The sequence below is a fragment of the Thamnophis elegans genome, chromosome 10 (genome assembly GCF_009769535.1).
Source record: "Thamnophis elegans isolate rThaEle1 chromosome 10, rThaEle1.pri, whole genome shotgun sequence".
Taxonomy (NCBI): Eukaryota; Metazoa; Chordata; class Lepidosauria; order Squamata; family Colubridae; genus Thamnophis; species Thamnophis elegans.
Window position 1 is genome coordinate 8,099,727 of NC_045550.1, and position 17,842 is coordinate 8,117,568.

The following is a 17,842-nucleotide window of genomic DNA, read 5'->3' on the forward strand; positions in this document are numbered from 1 at the left end:
ATCCCGCCCGCTCCGGAGCCTATGTGGCGTCTGAGAGCCGGAAGTTTTTTAAAAACACACACATACAGACGTACGCAAAACCATGAACCCGCCCTGAACTCTTTGGGAAATCCTCCTGAAAGCCTCTTTCCCCATCGCCCGAGCGGGACGCGCCGTGTCGAACTCTCGCGGGACTTCGTTAAGGAGAAGCGAGAGGTTACGTTTAAGCTCCGGGAGGCACAACAAACATGGCGGCGGCGGCAGCAGCAGCGGCGGCGGCGACGACGAGAGTTCGAGGCCCGGGTGACTGCAAAGGGCAGCGGCGGTGAGTCACGGAAGAAGGCTGCGTCGTCCTCCGGGGTTTTTTTTTTTTTTTTTCTCCCTCTTTTCTCGGCCACCGGTGAATTGAAGAAGGCGGCGGCGGCAGGCGAGCTCCTGGCGGGAGGCGGCAAAGTCAAGGGCAAAAAGGCTGGCGTGTCCCGGGGGAGGCGCCTTGAAGAGCTCCGGGACGGTTTTGGAGCCGTGACTTTTTAAAGAAGGCGGGGAGGGGGACACAAAACAACGGCCAGCTGCGCCAAAGAGGGTCCTCGGCAGTCCGTCGAGTCCTGTTAAGCGAGGAAAGCCGACCCCCCCCCCGGTTGAACCCCGTCACCCTGGCAACCACGCCAGGGCCGAGTTTTCTTGAGGGGGGGGTCTGTCCCGGGAGACGTTGGGAAGGTGTCGGAAATGGGGTTCCCGCCCCCCTTTCTTCTGTGTCTCTGTAGGGTCTACAACTGTGTTTCTCAACCTTGGCCACTTGAAGATGTCTGGACTTCAACTCCCAGAATTCCCCAGCCAGCGAATGCTGGCTGGGGAATTCTGGGAGTTGAAGTCCGGACATCTTCAAGTGGCCAAGGTTGAGAAACACTGGTCTACAACAATGCCGGGGAATTCTGGGAGTTGAAGTCCAGACATCTTCAAGTGGCCAAGGTTGAGAAACACTGGTCTACAACAATGCTGGGGAATTCTGGGAGTTGAAGTCCAGACATCTTCAAGTGGCCAAGGTTGAGAAACACTGGTCTACAACAATGCTGGGGAATTCTGGGAGTTGAAGTCCAGACATCTTCAAGTGGCCAAGGTTGAGAAACACTGGTCTACAACAATGCTGGGGAATTCTGGGAGTTGAAGTCCAGACATCTTCAAGTGGCCAAGGTTGAGAAACACTGGTCTACAACAATGCTGGGGAATTCTGGGAGTTGAAGTCCAGACATCTTCAAGTGGCCAAGGTTGAGAAACACTGGTCTACAACAATGCCGGGGAATTCTGGGAGTTGAAGTCCAGACATCTTCAAGTGGCCAAGGTTGAGAAACACTGGTCTACAACAATGCTGGGGAATTCTGGGAGTTGAAGTCCAGACATCTTCAAGTGGCCAAGGTTGAGAAACACTGGTCTACAACAATGCTGGGGAATTCTGGGAGTTGAAGTCCAGACATCTTCAAGTGGCCAAGGTTGAGAAACACTGGTCTACAACAATGCTGGGGAATTCTGGGAGTTGAAGTCCAGACATCTTCAAGTGGCCAAGGTTGAGAAACACTGGTCTACAACAATGCTGGGGAATTCTGGGAGTTGAAGTCCAGACATCTTCAAGTGGCCAAGGTTGAGAAACACTGGTCTACAACAATGCCGGGGAATTCTGGGAGTTGAAGTCCAGACATCTTCAAGTGGCCAAGGTTGAGAAACACTGGTCTACAACAATGCTGGGGAATTCTGGGAGTTGAAGTCCAGACATCTTCAAGTGGCCAAGGTTGAGAAACACTGGTCTACAACAATGCCGGGGAATTCTGGGAGTTGAAGTCCAGACATCTTCAAGTGGCCAAGGTTGAGAAACACTGGTCTACAACAATGCCGGGGAATTCTGGGAGTTGAAGTCCAGACATCTTCAAGTGGCCAAGGTTGAGAAACACTGGTCTACAACAATGCCGGGGAATTCTGGGAGTTGAAGTCCAGACATCTTCAAGTGGCCAAGGTTGAGAAACACTGGTCTACAACAATGCTGGGGAATTCTGGGAGTTGAAGTCCAGACATCTTCAAGTGGCCAAGGTTGAGAAACACTGGTCTACAACAATGCCGGGGAATTCTGGGAGTTGAAGTCCAGACATCTTCAAGTGGCCAAGGTTGAGAAACACTGGTCTACAACAATGCCGGGGAATTCTGGGAGTTGAAGTCCAGACATCTTCAAGTGGCCAAGGTTGAGAAACACTGGTCTACAACAATGCCGGGGAATTCTGGGAGTTGAAGTCCAGACATCTTCAAGTGGCCAAGGTTGAGAAACACTGGTCTACAACAATGCCGGGGAATTCTGGGAGTTGAAGTCCAGACATCTTCAAGTGGCCAAGGTTGAGAAACACTGGTCTACAACAATGCCGGGGAATTCTGGGAGTTGAAGTCCAGACATCTTCAAGTGGCCAAGGTTGAGAAACACTGGTCTACAACAATGCCGGGGAATTCTGGGAGTTGAAGTCCAGACATCTTCAAGTGGCCAAGGTTGAGAAACACTGGTCTACAACAATGCCGGGGAATTCTGGGAGTTGAAGTCCAGACATCTTCAAGTGGCCAAGGTTGAGAAACACTGGTCTACAACAATGCTGGGGAATTCTGGGAGTTGAAGTCCAGACATCTTCAAGTGGCCAAGGTTGAGAAACACTGGTCTACAACAATGCCGGGGAATTCTGGGAGTTGAAGTCCAGACATCTTCAAGTGGCCAAGGTTGAGAAACACTGGTCTACAACAATGCCGGGGAATTCTGGGAGTTGAAGTCCAGACATCTTCAAGTGGCCAAGGTTGAGAAACACTGGTCTACAACAATGCCGGGGAATTCTGGGAGTTGAAGTCCAGACATCTTCAAGTGGCCAAGGTTGAGAAACACTGGTCTACAACAATGCCGGGGAATTCTGGGAGTTGAAGTCCAGACATCTTCAAGTGGCCAAGGTTGAGAAACACTGGTCTACAACAATGCCGGGGAATTCTGGGAGTTGAAGTCCAGACATCTTCAAGTGGCCAAGGTTGAGAAACACTGGTCTACAACAATGCCGGGGAATTCTGGGAGTTGAAGTCCAGACATCTTCATGTGGCCAAGGTTGAGAAACACTGGTCTACAACAATGCTGGGGAATTCTGGGAGTTGAAGTCCAGACATCTTCAAGTGGCCAAGGTTGAGAAACACTGGTCTACAACAATGCCGGGGAATTCTGGGAGTTGAAGTCCAGACATCTTCAAGTGGCCAAGGTTGAGAAACACTGGTCTACAACAATGCCGGGGAATTCTGGGAGTTGAAGTCCAGACATCTTCAAGTGGCCAAGGTTGAGAAACACTGGTCTACAACAATGTGTTAATAAGGAGTGTAGTAGTCTGAGGCAGTTAAGCGTGTGAGGAAGTGAAGGTCTTACTAAGCCATGAAAGAAAAAGGCTGGGTTAAAAATGGCTGGTCAGTAAGGAAAGGAAAAGGGTATAGGAATAAGACGCAATAAAAAAAGTATAGGAATTTAACCACTCTTGCTTCTTATTCGAAAACCTTTTCCTTTCCTTAACTGACCAGCCATTTTTAACCCAGCCTTTTTCTTTCATGGCTTAAGTAGACCTTCCCTTCCTCACACGCTTAACCGCCTCACACCGCCACATGCCCTATTAATACAGACGGTGTTGTAGACCCTACAGAGACGCAGAAACACTAGAAGGGGGGGACCCCCATTTCCTGGCACTTTCTCACACGCTTAACCACCTCACACCGCCACATATCCTACAGACCGCCACATGTATACCCTACAGAGACGGTGTTGTAGACCCTACAGAGACGCAGAAACACTAGAAGGGGGGGATCCCCAATTCCTGACACTTTCTCACACGCTTAACTGCCTCAGACTGCCACATGCCCTATTAGTACAGACGGTGTTGTAGACCCTACAGAGATGCAGAAACACTAGAAGGGGGGGGACCCCCAATTCCTGACACTTTCTCACACGCTTAACTGCCTCAGACTGCCACATGCCCTATTAGTACAGACGGTGTTGTAGACCCTACAGAGACGCAGAAACACTAGAAGGGAGGGGACCCCCATTTCCTGGCACTTTCTCACACGCTTAACCACCTCACACCGCCACATGCCCTATTAATACTGACAGTGTTGTAGACCCTACAGAGACGCAGAAACACTAGAAGGGGGGGAGACCCCAAATTCCTGACACTTCCTCACACGCTTAACCGCCTCAGACTGCCACATGCCCTATTAATACCGACGATGTTGTAGACCTTACAGAGACGCAGAAACACTAGAAGGGGGGGACCCCCAATTCCTGGCACTTCCTCACACGCTTAACTGCCTCACACCGCCACATGCCCTATTAGTACAGACAGTATTGTAGACCCTACAGAGACGGAGAAACACTAGAAGGGGGGGACACCAATTCCTGGCACTTTCTCACACGCTTAACCGCCTCAGACAGCCACCCTCTTCTTTCTGTTAACCCAAATGGAGACGCGGCAACACCAGCGGACTACTCAGCCTTTGAAAGGTTCATTACGTCCACATATTTGCGTATGGTTAACACGCGGACTGACTGGCAGCTAAGCAAAAAAAGGGAAAGTGCAGGCAGTCCTCGACTTACAACAGTTCACTTGGTGGCCGTTCAAAGCATTACAAACGCACTGAAAAAAAAAGTGCCTTATTGTTTTTTCCACATGTACGACCGTTGCAGCATCCTCCATGGTCACATGATCAAAATTCAGATGCTTGGCAACATTTAGACTGGCTGCAGTGTCCTAGAATCATGTGACCAGCTTTTGCAACCTTCGGACAAACAAAATCAATGGGCCTTCCAGATTCGCTTAACAACCATGCTATTGACTTAACAAATGCAATGATTCACTTAACAGCTGTGGCAAGAAAATTCGTAAAATGGTGCAAACTCACTCAACAAATGTTTCACTTAGCAACAGAAATTTTGGCCTCAATTGTAGTCGTAACTCGACCTTAGTGATAGGAATGGAAGAAAATAGGAATTGCATTCAATGTTTGTAGCATAAGAGCTCTGGTAAGGTGGAAAAGCAGTAAGCCAGTTTTTGTGTGGGCCTGAAGAAAGGAAGGCCAGAGACTAAGTAAGTCATAGAGCAGGCCTTTAGAGTTCTGGTGAATGAAAAATCTGAGTTCTATTCCAACTGCCTACTCATCCTCCACATGGTCTCCCCAGCATTTATAGTAATTATATGAAAGTGACTGTAACCATAACTGCACAGAACTACAGAGGCAAAGTAACTAAATAAGTGCTAGCAAATGAAGTGTTTTTTTCTAATAGGATTGCACAGAATTCATACAGCAGAACATTCAAGGTACTGATGAAGGTACAGTAGGTTCCTCTGCTTCATATCTTTCCAAGTTTTGTTGACTATGTAAGGAAGGGAAATAGGTCAAGAGTTACCAAGAAGCGTGAGAGTAGCAGCTATTAGGGCGGTGCAAAAGGGTTCTTTGACTACTGGCAGTTTCCCTTGAGGGATTAAGATATTTTCATGCCCTGACCTCTTCAGGGTTTTCTCAGTTTATCTGAGTGTGCATCAAAAATATTTCCAGAAGATTGCCACTTAAGTGAAATAAACAGCCAAATGATTTATGAAACCTTAATACAGTACCCTCTGTTGAATGAACATTGTAAGGAGGAATAGACTAATTACCATAATCATAATGTAATTTCCTGCCTCTGCTTTAAGTGCCACTTGAACCTATAAATCAGAAATTAAACTGTACCATGGAATCAAAGATGTAGAAATAATTCCTAACTGGATCTCTGGATTTTGATTTGAAGCAAAGATGATGTAGCTTGCTTATTCCTTTTCTCTGGAAATAAAAGTCACCTACTGTGAATAAAGTAAAATGTATTTTATAAAGAAGAAATGTATATTTTCATGGCTTTTCTTTTGCACAGATTTTTTTTATGTGTTTCTTTTATTTGTTATCTCCATTTTAGTTTTGATAAATTATTTTAGCAAAAAAATATTAGCAACGTGGAGTCATAAATGTAGATTTATATGGACAAGATTAGACAAATCTCAAATTAAAGAGACATGAGCATTGCACTATTATATATGTCCTATGCAGAAGAGAGTAAATTCAATTACAGAAACAGAGTTTTAAAAAAATGAATCATATTCAGTCTACAACCTAGGTTTGTTTTTGCATATAGTATTTTTGAATTTTGGCTGAAATAATTTTCCCACTAAGATAAATAGAAAAAAAAATATCCTCCCCCCCCCCACCTTCATGGAAAATTAGTGTAGAAAGTTTATATTGCTATTGTAGATTGTATGCATTATAGTGAGAATGTTAGTACCTGAGAATACTAGTTTTATACCCTACTACTACAGACATGATATGTAACGTAACACCAACTCTATTGAAATATGTTATTCTGCCATATTATTTGAAGACAAATTACATACACATCACATATTTTAGAACATGGACATGCACAGAAAAGTAAGATGATATAACTATAGACCAAAGAAATTAAAGACATGAGCTTGGAAAAGAAATAATTAAATTAGTTTACCTCAATATCATTTGCTTCTCCCAACACTTCTATCTTCTATCCTTGTTTCCATCATGTTCATTAGCATTCCATATATTGCCTTTTATTCTTTAAAGTCACTGTTCTGTCTTCCATCCAACCATGATTTTCTTGGTCCTCCCTTTTCTCACAGGTGTTCAGTTTTGTTTTATACATTTGATATGCAATTTATTCAATACAATGAATATGATTAGACCACCTCTATTTTCCTTTCAGTGGCTTACAACCTGAAGTTTCCTGGTGGTCTCCCATCCGAGTTTTTTTTTCTTTTGAGGTGATTGTTTTAAAGGTTGTTAGTGAATATTGTGACATAGCCATCTTGTAGGTAATTTCACATAAATTGTAGTATTCAGTTATTAAGGTTTTGTGCATAACTCCTTGTTCGATCACTAAGTTTATAATTTACTCCATTTAGATTTCAATTTTATATTATAGAGGTGTTTTTATTATAAAAAAACACTAGAAGTGTTTTTTATTTAGTGAATATTGTGACATAGCCATCTTGTAGGTAATTTCACGTAAATTGTAGTATTCAGTTATTAAGGTTTTGTGCATAACTCCTTGTTCGATCACTAAGTTTATAATTTACTCCATTTAGATTTCAATTTTATATTATAGAGGTGTTGTTATTATAAAAAAAAAACTATAGAAGTGTTTTTTATTTAGTGAATATTGTGACATAGCCATCCTAGATCTTGTAGATAATTTCACGTAAATTGTAATATTTGTTCTTAAGGTTTTGTGCATAACTCCTTGTTAGATCACTAAGTTTATTATTTACGCCATTTAGATTTCAATTTTATAATACTATAGAGGTGTTTTTTGAGGGTGTATGGATAAAACATGATAGTGTGGAATTACCTGTTCTAGGGTAGGACAGGACTCCAGTCCCTGTGGAAATCCCTTTGATTTATGACTTGCAAATATTAGGAAATTCAGTTCTGTTAGGGACATTTTATGCACAGCTCATGGGAGAATCTGAATTGGAAGAAATATCCAAACGTGGGAAGTAGAATACCATCTCTATAGATGGCACACATCATCCCCGTTTCCTCCTGCACCAACTTAGATTGATTGTAAAGGAAAAGAAAATGGTTTTAAGAAATAGAAGCTTAAGGAAGACAGGAAAGTACCTGTTCGTCTTTCTGTCCTGCTTGTATACACTCAGGATGAAGTGGTAGCAGTACTTTGTGAGCTTAAAAAGTAATAATTTTCTTCCTGCTATTTCTATCTAAGTAAAATTTTAGGAGGCTAATGATAGTGGAAAGAAAATCAGCAAAAGTTTTTATTCATATATAATTTGAAAACAATGCATTTTTGAAAATGATACAAGATTAAGGTAGTTTATTTCCTTGAGCAACCGAGAATTTCATTAGAAATGCTGTGGAGTTGTATTAGTGTCCCTGCAATACCTTAAGGTGTATAGAGTTGACAGTGCTTATGAGGAGTAAAATAGGAAGGGAAGGAGAAGAAGGAAACCACATCCATTTACACAGGTTGTTTACACATAATATTTTCACTTCTTTTTGTTTTGGGATTATTAGGGGCTTTAGATTAAAATCAGGAATGCAACATACTTTTATCAGTTTTTGGTGTTTATGGGCTACATTCAGGTACAAGGATTACAAACTATATGTGCGTTGTCTTTGATAAGAAATACCTGCAAATTGTATGAAGTTATTGAAGCTTAAATACCAGAAGAATTTTTTGGGAACATTCATATGATTCTCCAAGTGTGAGTTCAGATAGTTGTCCTTATCAGATGAGCTATTTCAATTATTTCAGGAAAGATACTTTAAAGATGGCAGTTTGTCTTTGCTAAAAGCAATTCAAGGGTCGTAACACATTTTTTCCTAATAGCTATCTGCTATAACTATTAGCTTCTAATACAGAAAAAAATCATAAGACAGTACTATGACTGAACAAGAATAGTGTCAAAGGGTAATCAGGAGGATTCAGAATCAAATCTTATTCAGCTGTGAATCTCATTTAATGACATTGAACTATCAGTCACTTAGTTTAATCTATTTCATGCTAAAATAAAGTGGAGAGCAAGGGAACTGTTAACAATATGAAATCCCTTGGAGAAGAATGAATAAAACATAATAAAAATAAAATTAACTGTTGTGGAAAAGAATGATTTTTCTTGAGACCTTAAGGTATCCCAATTACTAGTTATGCAATTGAAATGACCTAATGATAATCCTTTGAAATTTAAATGTTTGAAATATCTAGTGGGATTGAGGAAGGAATATTTCTAGGGAAGCATTGCTATTTTCTGTATCACTGTTAAGACTGAACTAATTGGAATTCCCAGAAAATATGAGAGACATGATATACAGCATTGGAATGAATGAATGTATGTTTCTTCCAGAGTAGTTATGGAAACTTTCCTTTTTCTGAGGCCACACTAGCATTTCCTAAGTTATATAAAAAACTTGACTAGTAAAAATATAAGTTATCCTTCTGTTAAAGTACATAAGCAAATATCACTTTTAATTAAAATATATGTCCTGGTTTCATTTTCTTGCAGGATGATTGTAGAGGCATTAATGAGAAAAATGTATTTCCAAGTATGATGGAACATAAATCTCAGAAGTGGATTTTTGCCTCTGTCAGTGATTTGAAGCTGATTTGGACTAAAGTAATTAAGGTAATTTATATAACTTCAAATAGTTTTTTTAATTATTGTTTTATTGTTATAAGACAAATTATAAAGAATACTACATGTATATTATTAATATCGTAATGTTTAGATAACTTAGATCTTTAAAGAAAGAAAAATAGAAAAGGTTTATATCAGTATTAACTATGATTTGATGTTAATAAACATAAGATCATAAGATTGTTTAAATTTTACATCCAAAGCTAAATGTAGCATTAATAAGCAACTGAAAAATCAAAATATTTGGTGTACAATTAAGCTGTTTCTGTCTTAAGCTGAAAATTAATACAAATGTTTCTACTGTGTTCGTTTTTTGTGTATAATGAGAAAAAGAAAACAAAGCAAAATAGACAGTGGCAATCAAAAAGTTTTAAATACCGTGTTTCCCCGAAAATAAGACGGTCTTATTTTCTTTTAACCCCACCCAAATTTTGCTTGGGCCTTATTATTGGGGGGGATATTTTGGGGGGGTTGCCAGGTGGCTGCTCTCTTGCGAGCGGGCGCCCGAAGAGCTGGGCACAGCCTCAGGGGCAAACGGCTGTGTTGCGCTTTCTCATCAGTGCAACAAAGCCACCATGAGGTGACCACGCTCATGAGCAGCTGCCCAGCAATGCCCATTTCCAGCCGGGCAGAGCGCCACTCACTGACCCAGTAATATTCCAAAGGTGCTAAGCAATGTGGCCCTCTGCCCTCTGGAAAGAGAGGTTGCGTGAGCACTTGATCTGCCTCCAGCTTGTGTGCCTCCCTGCCTCACCATACCCAACTCTTCCTGCAGGGCTGGGCCAGGGCTCCACCGCTGCCCCGCTGCAACCACCGCAGTACTGCTGCCACCGCCATGCTCCAAGCATAACCTGCTTGCAAACTCCGGAGATCTGCTGCCGAGTCTTCCGGCAGCGGCTGCTCTGGGACTATGCTGTATGATTGTGGGCTGGCTGCGGGTAGGATCTTGCAACAGCCAGCCCACAACCATAGGGCGTAGTCCCAGAGCGGCCCAGAGCGGCCACTGCCAGAAGACTCGGCAGCAGATCTCCGGAGTTTGGAAGCCGGTTATGCTCGGAGCATGGCAGCGGGGCAGTGGCGGCACCCTGGTCCAGCCCTGCAGGGAGAGTTGGGCATGCTGAGGCAGGGAGGCACGCAATCTGGAGGCAGAACAAGTGCTTGGGCAACCTCTCTTTCCAGCTGGGCAGAGTGCCACGCGGCTTAACGCCTTTGGGATATTACCGGGTCGGTGAGTGGCGCTCTGCCCAGCTGGAAAGGGGCGTTGCCGGGTGGCTGCTCATGAGAGCAGCTGCCTGGCAACCCCCCACTCCAGCTGGGCACAGCTCCACCCACCAACCTAGCGGTATCCCAAAGGCATCAAGCAATGTGAGCCCCTTTGTCCCCCCTCCCCCCGGCTCCTCCTCCTCCTATCACTAGGTTGGTGAATAGCGCTCTACCTGGGGGCTTATTATTGCGGGAGGGCATATATTTTTGCCCACAAGAAAAATATGGTATGGTCTTATTATCAGGACATGTTGTAATTTCGGGAAAACACGGTAGTTTTTAGGGACCTTCAAATTTCCTCATAGTGTCATCGGGTATGAATTACAGGATTATTACTATTAATAATAGAATAATTTTGCAACAAATACAATATTACAATAAGTTAGAGAAAGAGAACGATTTAAGAGATGGGAATTTTGACCATTAGTAGAGGAAAGGGGTTAAAAGATAGAGATTAATTGTATGGGATTTTGCTTCTGAATTTCTTAGATTCATGTTTATTACAATTTTTAGTTTATCAGGGTTTTTTTGTTTTTGCTGCCTTTGAACAGTTGCTTGTTATTAAACTTGAGTAAATGTTAACAAGACTTAGCATACTAAAGGATGACTTTCTATTGACACTACTTGGAAGTAGAAAAAATAATTAAAATCCACTTGTTACAAGATACGGTTATATCTACTGCCTTTTTTTAACCTTTTAATCTAAAAAGGAAACTTCAAAAAACAAAAAGATCCAAAAATACCCCAACAGTATAAAGACTAGAGATACAGGTACAGATACAGACAAAACGTTTTGAGTATAAAGTAATATTTTTCAACCATGGCAACTGTTTAGTTGTTTAAGAATTCTGGGAGTTGAAGTCTACACATTTTAAAATTGCCAAAGTTGAGAAAAACGGGCATAAAGCAATTCTGGTTTTGAAATGAAACAGTTGTTTTGAATCACTTTCAAGTGATATATTTTAAATGTGAAATAGTTGAAATGTAAAAAGTTTAGCACTTCCATAGTAATGATTATTTCATATTTGTTTCCATCTGGTAATTAATTATTAGTTCTTGGGTTATGTAGTATTTCTGTTGCTTGTTAAGAACTCTGATCAAAGCTGAATGTTTGTATATGTGAGTCCTTGAGTCCAGCATCATAGTTGATAAATGTTATAATCTGTAGAATGTTCACTACAAAATGCTGTAGATTTTTTGTTCTCTAGATAAGCCAATCATACTAAAACAATAGAACATGATATTTTATAAATATTTTAAGTTTACAAATGTTTAACTGTGATGTAAATGCTTTGTGGATTCAAATGTGTTATGTAATATTAACATTTAATAATAAAATAATTTTAGATGTATTTGAGCATGCCACTGATGAAAGCTTTGCAGAATTAAGTAAAACATTTTTAGGAGCATGAAGAAAAAGATTATCAGTGTCCTGAAATTTTAGCTGAAGAAAGCAGCACAGTTCTGAGGAGAAATAGTCAATCTTTATTCAGTTATCATTGGGTCCCTGTTTCGCAATAAAGAGCCTGAATAATAGAAAGGCAGAAATCTTTATACATTTTGGGGTTGACAAGCAGGAAATCTCAAGAAGCTGATTCATGGACACATTTTGAGCAAGAAAAATAGGCATTTAAACAAAGGAAAATGTATTTGTAAAGCAAAACTGCTAAGAATGCCATTGTTAAGAAGATGGGCTATCTGTGCTCTCTCACTGTTTCCTGTTTTAGGTGAGGAATTTTCATAGTTTTTGTGATAGGATTAAAAGGCCATTTTGGTGGAAACATAGTTATGTTTAAGTTATGCACTAGCCTGGGGCTGGTCTAGTTTACATATTGAAGTTGGAGGGGTAAGTAAGGATAGCAGAGGAAGTGGTTAGTTTGCAACTGGCAGGCAGGGAGGTAGGAGAAAAAGACAAAGAAAAAGGGGGAGAGGAGTTTGGAGAAGAGTTTGTAGCTTTATTTTATTATTTTCCTTCACAATCAGTATATGCTTTGTAATGTTTAGTTTTGTTTCTTTATGTTGGGATTAAATCAGTTGTAGCTGTTCTAGGCATGATTCTGTGAAAAGGCAGCTTAAAGATTAGACTGGGGCAGTCTTGCTGGTAATTGTGGGTTGACTGCTGGGGCAGAACCAGGTTGGTCTATTGAAAAGCTGAGGAAGAAGCAAATCTGAAGGAATTTGCTTATAAAGGGGAACAACTGAGGAGAGAGCATAATGTGAGATGATAGTGAAGTTTTAAGAAGATAGCAAAACACAGAATTCAAATTAAAGACTGATAAGATTTCTGATGGTAACATATATTTCAATGGAACAAATAGATATAGATCATGGCATGTTGAATTTTTGCAGTTTCCAAGGTTGGTTTCAAGTTGTAGAAGTTTCATTGCCGTACTAGGTAATAGCAGCAGTGGAATTTTGGATAAACCAAGATTCATTGACTGGCTGAGGTTATATATCTTTCTATCTCGCCTTCTTTGTATGTGGTGGGTAGATGTTGTTTTATAAATGATGCCTTGTTGGTAAATTATTTATTTAACAGGTAAGGTATTCTATCTTACTTGTACGTACCTTGAATCGCACCCGAAAGACAACCGGCAACCAGTGTAGACCGCCTAAAAGGGGTGTGTAACATGGGAGCACCTAGGTGCCCCAATGATAACCCGCGCAGCTGCATTCTAGACCAGTTGAAGCCTCCGGGTGCTCTTCAAGGGCAGCTCCATGTAGAGAGCGTTACAGTAATCCAGGCGAGAAAGGACGAGGGCATGAGTGACTGCACAGAGCATCCCGATCCAGGAAGGGGTGCAACTGACGTACCAGGCGAACCTGGTAAAAGGCCCCTCTGGTCACGGCCATCAGGTGTTCTTCTAAACTAAGCCGCGTATCCAGGAGGACGCCCAGATTGCGGGCCCTCTCTGAGGGGGCTAAAATTTCTCCCCCTATCAAAGATGGAACAAGATGCACAAATCGGGATGACAGAAACCACAGCCACTCAGTCTTGGAGGGATTGACCTTGAGCCTGTTCCTCCCCATCCAGATCCGCACAGCCTCCAGGCATCGGGACATCACGTCGAGGGCATCATTTGGGTGGTTTGGGGTACAGATGAAAAGTTGGGTATCATCAGCATATTGATGATACCGTACCCCAAAACCACGGATGATCTCACCCAGTGGTTTCATATATATGTTGAACAGGAGGGGTGAGAGAACCGACCCCTGGGGCACCCCACAAGTGACGCACCTCGGGGTCGATCCCTGCCCTCCAGTCAACACAAACTGCGACTGATCCGACAGGTAGGAGGAGAACCACCGTAAAACGGTGCCCCCCACTCCCAACCCCCCGAGTTGTCGCAGTAGAATACCATGGTTGATGGTATCGAAAGCCGCTGAGAGGTCTAATAGGACCAGGACAGAGGAGCAGCCCTGTCCCGGGCCCGCCAGAAAGTCAAGTCATACCTTTAGACAGCTAATTAGCATTTGTGGATATGTTTAGCTATCTTTTACTTTTTTGTTTGCATACATTTTATATTATAAAATAAAAGTTATTTTATATTACATAACTTCTGTTTTATTTTATTATTTTATTTTCCTTTGGTATAGTGTTTTTCAGTTTGCTTACTATGCTTTGTGGAGACTTCATTGCTTTGTAAATTATGATTACTCCAAATGATTGGACTGATCTAATAATGATCTATGAGATTCCTTAAGGAAAGGTTAGTTTTCTGGGGATGGTAGTTGGGTTGATTTGTACATTTTGATGAAATTACACAAATATCCATTAAGTTTAAAATTATGGTGTAGTTTATTTCTATTTTCTATAATTTTGATGTGCTAAAGGGCATTATGGCTGTTGAACTACCTTTGTTGGGAAGAATGGATGTTGAACTACCTTTGTTGGGAAGAATGGATGTGCTAATTTAACTAATATGTTCTTGCTGATTTCTTTTTTCTATTAGGAAAAGTGGGACACCTCTGCTTTATATCTCGTAAGAAATCTTGTAAGGTTTGCAGAATTGACAATGTTTTCAACATAACAAATTCAGGTATGATATTTCTAATAGGAAAATTGTCATTTTAGAGATCTTGCCTTTAAAAGTGCATGCCCTTTTAATTGTTACTCAAGTCATGGGTCTCTTCTCATAGCACAGAGGTGGGCAATATTCAGCCCTTCCAGTTCACCACCAGCTGGAGAGCCAGTCTTGTTTTAAGGAACCATTTTAATGAAAATAAATGCATATTTGGTAATTGCAATAAATCTCTAAGTGATCAAGGAATGTTTAATAATTGTATGTAATACAACTATTATGTAATAATAAACCACGCAAGACTTCAGTCATTGCAAAATGCTTTGTGTGGAAAAAATGGAGTTAATGATTTTATAAATTTCTAATATAAACAGCCTCAGGTAATGGTAAATCACTGGTTTCATGTACTACATTAAGCCATGATGGGATTACTTTGTATTGTGACTTAACTTGTAGTTAAACAATTTTAGTTTCCAGTAAATCACTACTACAAATCTGGCTTATGCTCTGCAAACCCAGCCACTTTCTGTTGGGTTAGACAGTTTATTTGGCTTGTTTGGAATGTCGAGAGCAAGATGTGTTCTCACCAAGTAGCAACCAGCGGAACTTGCTTGTTCATAAAATGACTGTCATTAATTTATTAAATGTACATATATACAAACAAATTAACATAATAATAGATGTGGAAGGGAGTTATAGGTCTTCTACTCCAATCCCTTGCTCAGGCAGGACACCGTATATCATTTCAGACAAAGGGGTGTCCAGTCACTTCTAAAAACTTCCAATGTTGGAGCATTCACAGCCTTTGGAGTGAAGTTGTTGCACTGATTAATTGTTCCGACAGGAAAGTTCTCCTTAGTTCTAGGTTGGTTCTTGCCTTGATAGTTTCCATCCATTGCTTGTCCTTCCTTCAGTTACTTTGGAGAATAAGTTGATACCCCTCCCCTTCTTTGTGCCAGACCCTTAGATACTGGAACATTGCTATCATGTCACCCCTAATCCTTCTTTTCATTAAACAAATTACTAAGAGTACCCCCATTTGTTTAATTTACTAAGAACGTCTTATATAAACCAGAGGGATTATGGAGAATAAAAATGGTGCTAGATATCAGCACTTTCTGTTTCAACAGGTTAACTCTTCATTTTGCTGTTTTTGTTTTTCAAATTAAAATCTTTTAGACACATGTCTGAAGTGTCAGACACATGACACTTATGCTTATCTTACCACCTTCATTTCCATCGTGTTAGTTAGAATGATATTTTTGCAACAAATGACTGTACTAAATCCTGAAATAATTTTGGTGTAAACTATAACTTGATGTCATGTTTTAGGTTTGCAACATCGTGAATTTGTAGTGTGACTATGGGCGAAAAGAAACCAGAACCTTTGGATTTTGTAAAAGATTTTCAGGAATACCTAACTCAACAGACTCACCATGTGAATATGATTTCAGGCTCTGTTAGTGGAGACAAAGATGCAGAGACTCTTCAAGGAGGTAGGTTAACGCGGTGCAGCTGAGCGTTCATACATCTGTATAAATGAAAAGAGGCTCGATGTTAAAGAAATACTCCTTTTTACTCTTTCCCTGTAACTTGTACAATGTTTCCCAATAAGAAGCTTGATGTGCCTTTCTGTTGTTAATTGCAGCAGGGACCGAAGGTGATCAAAATGGATTAGATCATCCTTCCGTCGAAGTTCCACTGGATGAAAACTCAGGAGTGTTGGTAGATGGTTTTGAAAGAACTTTCGATGGCAAATTAAAATGCCGATATTGTAACTATGCCAGCAAAGGAACAGCACGACTCATAGAACATATTAGAATTCACACAGGTATCATTGTATCTGCATATTTAATATTTTTGTAGTATTGTTATGCACTTTTAATACATTGCATGTGAGCTATGTGTTTTTCTTTTATATTTTCCAACAAATGAGTTAAGCCAAGAAAAACAAGCCACATTATGTTTCTCATATGGCAGGCTTCTTATTTTTTTTGTTATTTTAGAAATAAGACTGCACTTTAAGTTTTGGATCTCATTGGTTCTTGTAATTGTTAAATGTCTTTGCTTAGAACTTGCTAAAAGTAGAATCCTAACCTCGGAACTCATCTCACTGCAATGCTTTCTTTCAGCCACTGATTTATTTGTAGTTATTTGTGGTACTTCTTTTGCTTTATTATGATGCAATTGCCATGAAAAAGTGATCAAAATAAAGCTTTCTTCGTGTTTCTCCAGGTGAAAAACCACATAGATGTCACCTATGTCCCTTTGCGTCAGCCTATGAACGTCACCTGGAAGCTCATATGCGGTCTCATACTGGTGAAAAACCTTACAAATGTGAATTGTGTTCCTTCCGCTGTAGTGACAGAAGCAACTTGTCTCACCACCGGAGACGCAAACATAAAATGGTGCCAATAAAGGGTACAAGGCCTTCGCTTAGTAGCAAGAAGATGTGGGGTGTTTTGCAAAAGAAGACCAGTAACTTGGGCTATAGCCGAAGAGCACTCATTAACTTAAGTCCACCTTCGATGGTGGTTCAGAAGCCAGACTATCTTAATGATTTCACTCATGAAATTCCAAATATTCAGGCTGAAGCATACGAAAGTATAACAAAGCCAACAGAGACTAGTGGATTGCCGAGAGATTCACAAGACCTTATGATAGATAACCCTTTAAACCAGCTATCTACTTTAGCAGGACAGTTGTCTAGTCTCCCTCCTGAAAACCAAAACCCACCATCTCCTGATGTTGTACCGTGTCAAGATGAAAAGCCTTTTATGATGCAGCAACCTGCTGCAGCAACTTCTGTTCCAGCTGTCACAACCAGTATTCCCCAGAACTCATCCCCTACAAGTCCAGATCCTCGTCCTGTACATTCGCAAAGGAATTACAGCCCGGTGGCTGGGCCAAGTAGTGACCACAGTGCGCAGGCCAGCACCCCAAGTATCAGTAACAGTCAACCCAGCACTCCAGCACCAACTCTTCCGGCTCAGGATCCTCAGCTTCTGCATCACTGCCAGCACTGTGACATGTATTTTGCTGACAATATCCTGTACACTATTCATATGGGATGCCATGGATTTGAGAACCCTTTCCAATGCAACATTTGTGGTTGCAAATGTAGAAACAAGTATGACTTTGCTTGCCATTTTGCCAGAGGCCAACATAGCCAGCATTGACTGATTTTTTTTTTAAATGTAGACCGTGCTTTCTTTTATTTATTTGTTTAAACACATTTCTGTTTCTTATGTAATTGGAAAGTTGCCTTTGGAGGAATCCAGCTAACAATTTAATGTTGGATGCAGACAATTTATATTGTCA

At 40.9% G+C, this 17,842-nt stretch overlaps 1 protein-coding gene across 1 annotated transcript; it reads left to right on the forward strand.

The window, feature by feature from the left end:
- The first annotated feature begins 190 nt into the window (after positions 1–190).
- Positions 191–17,711, forward strand: IKZF5 (IKAROS family zinc finger 5). Its single transcript, XM_032225266.1, has 6 exons — positions 191–304; positions 9,105–9,224; positions 14,453–14,539; positions 15,854–16,017; positions 16,170–16,352; positions 16,757–17,711. The coding sequence occupies exons 4-6, from the start codon at positions 15,885–15,887 to the stop codon at positions 17,698–17,700; spliced, it is 1,260 nt and encodes a 419-aa protein (XP_032081157.1). The 5' UTR covers positions 191–304; positions 9,105–9,224; positions 14,453–14,539; positions 15,854–15,884; the 3' UTR covers positions 17,701–17,711.
- Positions 17,712–17,842: the final 131 nt, after the last annotated feature.